Source organism: Poecilia latipinna, unplaced genomic scaffold (assembly GCF_001443285.1).
Source record: "Poecilia latipinna isolate Pla-1442-1.1 unplaced genomic scaffold, P_latipinna-1.0 Scaffold2102, whole genome shotgun sequence".
NCBI lineage: Eukaryota > Metazoa > Chordata > Actinopteri > Cyprinodontiformes > Poeciliidae > Poecilia > Poecilia latipinna.
In genome coordinates, this window is record NW_015114718.1 from 48,401 (window position 1) to 57,219 (window position 8,819).

The 8,819-nt window shown below is 40.3% G+C and overlaps 1 protein-coding gene across 3 annotated transcripts; it reads left to right on the plus strand.

Annotated features, from left to right (window-relative positions):
- The first annotated feature begins 542 nt into the window (after window positions 1–542).
- On the plus strand, window positions 543–3,615 carry med8 (mediator complex subunit 8). Of its 3 annotated transcripts, none has more exons than XM_015017089.1 (7): window positions 543–653; window positions 865–986; window positions 1,270–1,414; window positions 1,491–1,631; window positions 1,731–1,818; window positions 1,893–2,132; window positions 2,846–3,615. In XM_015017089.1, exons 1-7 carry the CDS (start codon window positions 648–650, stop codon window positions 2,914–2,916), a joined length of 813 nt encoding a protein of 270 aa, XP_014872575.1. In that variant the 5' UTR covers window positions 543–647; the 3' UTR covers window positions 2,917–3,615. The 3 variants fall into 3 exon arrangements, with proteins under 3 accessions (XP_014872575.1, XP_014872576.1, XP_014872574.1); XM_015017090.1 differs by having other exon boundaries at window positions 1,893–2,090; XM_015017088.1 differs by lacking the exon at window positions 2,846–3,615 and having other exon boundaries at window positions 1,893–2,387.
- The last annotated feature ends 5,204 nt before the right edge of the window (window positions 3,616–8,819 follow it).

The following is an 8,819-nucleotide window of genomic DNA, read 5'->3' on the forward strand; positions in this document are numbered from 1 at the left end:
CTCTTATTACTTCAGAAAGTAATTCATTGAAATATTTTACACTTCAGTTATTTACCAACTACAGTGATAATCTTTGTGTAAGTAATATAGAATACCAGTTTTAGTATTTAAAAGATCAGCACAGTGCCACCACATGGTCAACTTGAGGTGTTGCATAAGCTTACTACTTTTAAGGAAAATAAAATGCAATCAATTGTCTTCAATACATCTGAATCAAATGGCTGAAGTGATTCAGGTGTTGTAGCAGAAACCCATCTGAAAGTTACAGCACACCCATAAGTAGACTGTAATTCAATGTACTTATAGTTTTGAAAAACATATCCGATAGTGTAGTATTTGACACTTTAACACTACAAGGAATCCAGCACTACTGTGCTAAAGTAGCAGTGTGCTATATGGTTGAGTACTTTCTCTACGAGCGGACTAAAACTGGGGGAAGTTGGTTTTTCACTTAAGCATACCTGTAACCTTATCACAAAATAAGATAATCGGAATTATACATCAGACACATATAATAGAAGTGTGATGAACGACTCTTCCAGAAGATGGCAGTAATGCAACAAATGGGATACATATTGCCATAAAATCCCAGAGAAGAAGAACACGGCTGTTTCATTTCTCCTAATCGGCTAGATTGTTGTTCAACGATGCAGGTAAGTTTGACTCCCATACGCCCCTTGAAGAAGTGCACCCTTCATCGGAAGGATAAATGTTTTAGTTTAGCACAACTTATGGTTTATTCTGCTCATATTAACACACATCTAAACACTGTAGTTAGCCCAGCTGGCTACGCTATGTAGCTTATAGCTACATGGCTATGTTGCTAACCGTTCTCTGTATTTGTGTTGCTTGTTTTTCTTTCAGCAACGCGAGGAGAAGCAGCTAGAAGCCTCGGTGGATTCTCTCATCTCTCTGGTGGCTCTCACTAAAAATGCTCTGCAAAGTTTCATCTACAAGCTGGAGAACGAATACGAGCGACTGACATGGTGACTAAATATTTGACTATAAACTTATGTTGCTGCTCAGTTCCATCCTAGAGTAACAGAGTCGGGTTCTTCTGTTTCCTCTTAAATCATTTTGCTGTTGGATATTACTGGGCCAACATTAACTATGGAAGAGTTGATAGTCAGAAAATGTTTATAATGTGCATATATTGTAACTTCTATGAAATCAAACCTTACTTTTTCTTCATAGGATGAAGAACAGCCTTATCTTTCTCCAGCTTAATTGTAGAACATTTTACCACAGCAGCGTGTTGCTCTCTCTCAGGCCCAATGTTCTGGATAACTTCGGTCTCCTGTCTGGTCAGCTGAACACCATCAATAAGATGCTGAAGAACGAGAAGACGCCGTCATTCCGCAGCCAGGTCATCATCCCTCTGGTGCTGTCCCAGAAGCCAGATGACGACCTAACGGTGAGTGTATTCTCACCGTTGTCCTCCTGTGTTTTTGGATTTCTGCCTCTCATCTCTCTTGTTTTTGCCCTCTCAGGTCCTCACGGAGCAGCGTGTCCCGGTGTTCAGCCATGAAATCGTCCCAGACTACCTGCGGACCAAACCCGACCCGGAGGTGGAGGAGCAGGAGAAGCAGCTGAGCACAGAGGCAGCGCGCATCGGTCCGGATGTAGCGCAGGTTGGTTACGTGTCGTCTTGACTCCTTTATTTTTCATATTTTATATCGAACAGTTGGTGTGTTTTACATTAACTCCCTCGTCGTTGGATCATCGAACAGAAACAGATCCAGGCGCTGAATAAAATGTGTTCCAACCTGCTGGAGAAGCTGAACAACCCACGCGATGACAGAGATGCAGAAAGTGCTGGTAGGTTGCACCGCTCCGTTTGTTTCTTTCTGCGTCATGATTGAAATCAAAACATCAACATGTCTCCCCGTCAGCGTCCCGACTGAACAAACCGTCGTTTAACCCCGGAGACACCAACGCCTTGGTTGCAGCTGTTGCGTTTGGAAAAGGCCTTTCCAAGTGTAGGCCTCCAGGTCCCATGGCTCCTGGACATCCAGGGCAGGGGCCCATGATGAGCGGGGGGCCAACCTTACAGCAGGTCACAATCGGAGGTGGTGGAGGCCAGCAAGCAGGTATGGGGGGACCGGTAGCTCCACAGCAGCAAGGACAGCCGGGTAAGAGGCCTGGTTTGGAGAGCGTTCAGAACTCAGCCCACACACAGCCTGATGCTGTTTTCATCCAACGACCAGATTTGGATATTGTGATCATGTTTACATACGCTCATCATGTTTTAACACGTTTACGTTTAAACTGTTAAACTGTAACAGCTTAAACATGACGTTTAAGATTAGACTATAACGTTTATGAGGGCGTATTGGGGCCAAACAAAACGCGGTAAATATCTGTCCTCTTGACTTGAAGCTCAAGTTTAAAAAAAATTCTTAAAAATTTGAGGGGTTTTTTCATGAAAATATTTGACTTTTCAAATTCAGATTTTGGGCAGAAATTTTTTTCTAATATACCATTGTGTACATCAGACCAGTAAAAAAACTATTTTGAAAACAGAAATGTGAACTTGAAGCAGGTATTAAAGTATGTTTAATACCTGCTTAAAAGTTATTTTCAAAGGTATTTTTAATCTGACAAACAGAATTCAGCAGATTGTATGATCTAATTTATTGAAAATGACTGTAACATGACTGGAGATGGATGTATATATTTGCACCTCTATAGATAAATTATTGGGAAATAATTAAATTAATTGAAGTTATTGAATAATCATCCCACACAGACATTGTTTATGTCCTCATCTCGATGAGTGGATGTAAACCTCTGATTTGTTTGACGGTTTGTGAATGTTTACAGTTTTTTTCTGTTTGTCCTTCAGGGAAAATGCCAAGCAGCATCAAGACAAACATAAAATCTGCATCTGCTTCCATGCATCCCTACAACCGATGAGCCTTCTGCTCTCCTCCTCAACCTTCATTCCCAACAGCTCAGCTCTTCATGGAACCGACTGAGCTGGAGGAAGCTGCTGCTTCACTGGCTGGAAGCTTCCTCAGACCAGGGGCCCGCAGCCTGTGGCTCCGGAGCCACAGTGGCTCCTACTAACTTTGACTTGATGAAGAAACAACTGAGGTTTTAAAAATGCAATAACAAATACACATTTTTTCATGTTCATTTCCACAACAGTATAACATATACTGTTCATTTTTATTTAGAACTTTTTCTCTTAGGCTGGAAACTGAGAAAATGTAGCCATTATTTTTTAGAAAGGCATTTTTTTGTAAGTATATGAAAGCAAGAATCCTGAGGTTGTGCTTTACAAATTACAATAGATTTTCTGCTGTAGCTATTTATCAAATATTATAAGATGCCTTTTTATTTATTTTTTATTTTAGGTTTTTTTTCAAAGGATCAGGTAATATTTGTGGCTCTAACCCGTTTTATTTAGCTGCACTGAGGGCAGAAATAACTGGATTGTAACAGTTGCAGATTCCCGATTCAGAACTAGGCGGGTTTGTGAACTAGACCTTCTGTTTGTAGCCACTAGATGGAACTATATCAACATTGAAAGGCCTGAAACAACTTTATCTTTACACAGTTCATGTAATATCTTTATTTTTATTTTTTTCTAAAATAAATAAATACAAAACACCTTGTTGTTCAATGACTAGATTAAAACAGAAATAAACACAGTCCGCATGTATTTTGTGGACAAAACAAAATACTTGCCTTGAATTTGGCTCCGTTTCTTCTCTGTTCATTTTTTTTTTTTTCGCAGCAGCAAAGGTGAGAGTAATAAGTCCGGACGTCGCTCTGTGTGGCCTGATAATGTCAAAGTGTTTAAGGGGGGGAATAAGGAAGTATTGCTGCTGACGTGTGAGGGGGGTCCTCTCTCTCTGTCGACTCCAATCCCCGTCCCGTCCTGCCGGGCAGACCCAGCGCAGCGGCCGCGCTGCTGTCACAGCGGGCCGGCCCGTGGCTGACCTACATACCCCTGTGTGAGCAAACAGGCCGCCGTCTCGCTGCGTCAGGCGCCCTGCTGAGACAGCTCAAAGCTGCACAAGGTCACTGGTTCACCGAGGAAGGGAAGGCTAGGTTGCAAACAAAGACCCCAACACAAAACATCCTGCAGAAACAGCAGCGATCTGCCACAAACTTTTTGTTAAAGTCTGTTTAGGAACTTTATCACTAAATGAAACGGAGATGGATGTTTAAAATCCTTTATTTATGTTAATTGGGGAGATTTTTCGTTTATGGGTAATGAAAACACATGTAAAATTAGAATATTACATAAGATTAAAAAAAATTAAATAGATGTGGGCTTGAGGTTCAATATCTGCTTACGGATTATTTTCAGAGTCAAACGAGGCTCATTGATCCCATATTCTAATTTATTGAATAAAATGTGATTACAACCAGTTTGTCTGTTTTATGTACGGCCACAAAATATGTCGTTTAGAACCTTCTAAAAATTTCTTAGTTATAAAAATGTTATATCACTTAAATGAAGTGATATTAACAAGAAGCTGGATCATAATTTATATGGCATAATAATATAACAAGGAGGACTATAAACCAGAATACTAATTTTAGTTCAGTTCAATTCAGTTTTATTAATATAACACCAATTCATAACAAATGACTCGAGACACTTTATTATAAAAAAAAAGCAGTTCAATCATACATACTTTCCTATTGATAATAATTATCAAACAGTACAATGAAGCTCAATTCATAATCCAAAGTAGTTTAAAAAGGTTTTAACTAAGAGAACCCAGCAGAAGGCATGGAGTTATTGACCTGCAGCTTTCACTCCTCCTCTGGACGCAGCGACAGCAGAAAATCACCTGCTTTGTGTCTCTGACTTTACAACAATCCCTCCTACCAAACATGTTTCATCAAAAACAGGAAAAAACATAAAAACCAACCATGTCACCATAGTAAAATAATGAATGTGACAGTTACTCCAGCATTGTGTGTCTTTGTTTTCTACTCATTCATGTTTCACAGCGATAACTTTGTTCCTTCCTCCAATAAGAGCTCGCTCTGGCATGACTGGAGAGAATTCCACTTGTCCTGTAACGGAGAACACGATAAGGTCCGCGTCCCACTTGTTACGGAGGCTTCAGGCCAAAACTCCCACACCCAGCAGTGACTCAGACAGGCTCCAAATTCTCCTCCAAATCCTGTGCACTTCAGGCAGCCTGGGAGGATTTGGTGATGTGGGCCATTTCTGCAAATGTCTTCTTCATTGTTTATTTATTTTATATAAAAGTTGGGATCAGAGGAACATATTGAATGTCTGTGGGTGGTAGGAGCTTCGTGAACGGTGCCAGGGCTGAGCTGTTTCCGCTGGCTGGAACTCACCCACCAGTTCTTACTGCATCCTGTTCCTGATTAATTTGCCTTTGCTGCTTGGACATTTTGTACCACTGATCACCTTTTACCAAAGGACAACTCTCCTGTAACCCTGACCAGGTTGGTGGACACTGAGAAGATCTCTCAGTCCTGGTTCCTCACAGATATTCTCTTCCTTTCAGTTCAGTCAACAGGTTTCCTGTAGGATCTCAGTCTGAAGACTGAGATGACTAACCCTGGCTCAGTTTTACCAGTAGAGTCCAACAGATTTCTATTTAATATGTTCTGGTAATTTAAAAAATGGTGAAATTAAAGAATTAGAATTACCCAAACTATATATATTTCCTAAATGCCTCAAAACAGAGAAAATATTATTTAGAGATTCTTTTGTAACTTACCTTGAATACTATAGTTTACATGCATTTGGTCAGAATCAGGGATAACCGTCTCTTAAGCCGTGTGACTTGGTTCGGGCTTCCTTCCAAAATCATCCGCCGGGTTAGCACAGACATCTGTCCCTCACTTTTTAAATGGCGGATCGGTTTATAATCTAGTAGCAAATCACAAACAGTTGTTTTTTCACAAGATTCCACACACGTTACATGGGAGAGACACAGTGGATTCACTTTCTAACATCAGCGATTGGACTGACCACGAGCGGAATGGAAGACGATGAGGGATGAGCAACATTCTCCAATACTCCAGTCAACCACATTTAAATATTTGCTCTCTTGTCACTTTTAAGTCCCTACATCCCATGTTTTAAAGGAAGACATGTCCTCTTTGCCTTTTGGACCTAGTTAGAACAGGGTCTTGCTTCTCTAAGGTTCTTGCTGATGGCATTGTGCTTTCTTTGAGTTTTTAATGCACCCATAAATTTAGATTTACATCCAGAACACCCAAAACTTGAAACCTTCATTTTACCAACACTCTGTAGAAAGGAAAATGAATAAAAATCCAGTTCCTGTTAGCGTGTCACCTTGAAGTCATTAAGGGTGCGTTTCTTTTTAAATTCAATAGAAGCCCTCCCTGGAACAGGCCAGTTATTGCAGCTGGCTGGATTTGCATCTTGTTGCCATGTAAAGTGGGTAATGATGGTTAAAGACCTGTGTAGCATTTGTCACGCTGCAGCTTGTTTGTTAAAGCGACGAGGAATGAAAGAGAACATCCAGCGATTGTTCTCTGAAAAGGATTTGCACCTTTTTTCTCGCCGCAGACTGAATCAACCTCACAATGGCTTTTTGCTTTGCAGAACCTCATGAATAAATTAAACACGTCCAGCTCTTCCAGCTCCAAACAGCGGCTAGAAAAAGGTGTGTGATGGAAACTGGGAGGCCCATCCATGTAATTACATGTGATCATGTTTGCATATGTCACTCCCACGGCCTCTGATTCCCAGCGCTCCCGGGAACCTCTTCCTAATCCACAATTTGATTTGATGTTTAAACCTCTTCCACTCTGTGTTTTTTTTTCTTCTCCTCCTTCCAGAGGAGGGATGAATCGGAGGCTCAGAATCAGACATCCTGTCTGGTTTATCTGGAGGACAGAGATAAGTGCGGATGCCGCCTCTCTCGGGGAATGCACATTAGCTGTGCCTCGGAGGGAGTTCATGGTGTGGGGAAAGGTGGTGGAGGGGGAGGGGCGCCTGTCGGCCAGGAGCTGCACAGCTTTCACTCAGTCTGGGAACTGTGAAAATATCCCCCATCACACACACACATAACACAACACACGCGCATACACAAATATACCCTCCTGGGCAGTTGGGCCGGGCTGCGTCGCTCTGTTCGCGGTGATAAAATGCCTCCGCGTCATGGCGCAGTTGGAAGTCGGATGTGTAAAGTTATCCAGAGGTGTTGGACTGACAGGCCCACAATGTGTTAACTCGTGTCCTACAGTGACTTCTGACCCTGTTACTAAAGTCTGGAGGAGAGGCGTCGCCGAGGCACACAAGTTTGTGGGAGAAAACCCACAATGCAACAGTCTGTAGGTATTTTGCTGCTTGGCGTGTAGCTTACAGGTCTGACTTGGCTTCTCCCGGCGGATTCTGGTTTCAAACCAGAAAACGGACTTTAGCTCCAGTCTGTAACTTTTATAAAAAATTAGTTTGTTAAAACAGTTACTATGTCGTGATAGTATAAGACAGATAATCTGTGAATAAAAAGAGCTTCTCCTCCTAATCTTCCCAGGGCTACAGAAATACACCGCTCAGCCAGAAACAACCAATCAGAGCCAGTAGGAGGGTCTTAGCGCTGTTAATCAAATTATGCTCATGCTACTCAGACCTGTCCTTGCTTTTTGCTGCACCACATCTTCTCCAGGTCAACCTGTCATGAATGCTAAAACTAGTTAGCATGGCTAAGACAGATAAACAAAGAACAGTTTCTCTCCCTAGCCTGCTAATGTTCTGACTGTGGTGACAATGGTTAAATAAAGATTTGACATTAGCAGCGCATACAAGCTTGACAGTGCCAAGACCTTCCCCCTGACTCTGATTGGTTATTTCTGTGACCAATCACCAGAGTTGTATTTCTCCAGAGGGCAGTGGAGGGTAAGAGTGGAGCAGATCGATCATTTCACAGATTATCTATAACATTTTATACTGTCACAAATCACGACATGTTGATAGGTTAGCAAATATGTAGAAATAAAAGTTACATATTTAAGTGACTAATGTCTACACCTGCCATAACATGTCAGTATAAATGACGACATACTGAAGTTTCTACATGCTAAGCATCCTGACACTTTCCACCATACTGGTGAATACAGTAAACATACAGTTGATACCAGAAGCTTAAATACATACAAAAAAAAAAAGCATACTTTTTTTTTGTCAGTCTGAACGACTTCTATTTTAGGTCAGTTAGAATTATCACAATTATTTCTATTTGCTACATGCCACTATAATGGAAGAAAAAATGTCAGAGATTTATTTGTAAATGTTTTCAAAATCATAAGATTGATTATTTCCTCACATTATGATCACTGTTAACTGTGCAGAATGAATAGAATCCAGTTCTGACATTTTCATCAACATTATGGATGAATTTTACATGGAAATGCTAAAGTCTCCATTATTAGGTCTTAAATAAATGGCTAAACACAGATAATAGTAGTTATGACTGGCAGGGTCTTATCATATTTAGCTTTCTGAATATTCTAACAATTTTAGTTTTGAAACAATAATGTATTTAATAATTAAATACATTGCTATTGATTATTTTAAATAAAAAAACATTTTATTTACATTTTTGGAGTTTGTAATATGGAAAAGCAGAAAATATTTGCAAAACAAATGAATACATTTTCTTCTATGGGATTTTTTTTTTTTTTTTTTTTTTAAATGATGAAGAACCAATCTAAAACATGTTGCTGGCACTTTTACCATTCTGCTGTGGAAATTCACAGAAATTATGCCATGAAATGAGTCTGCTAAAAACAGCATTTGTTGTTATAACATCTATAGTTTAAAATATTAGCTGGTTTTTCATTATTTT

Coding starts and splice junctions, on each gene's coding strand:
- med8 (XM_015017088.1), top strand. Junction 1,415..1,490: donor AGCCAGATGACGACCTAACG/GTGAGTGTATTC, acceptor TTGCCCTCTCAG/GTCCTCACGGAGCAGCGTGT. Junction 1,819..1,892: donor CAGAGATGCAGAAAGTGCTG/GTAGGTTGCACC, acceptor TCTCCCCGTCAG/CGTCCCGACTGAACAAACCG.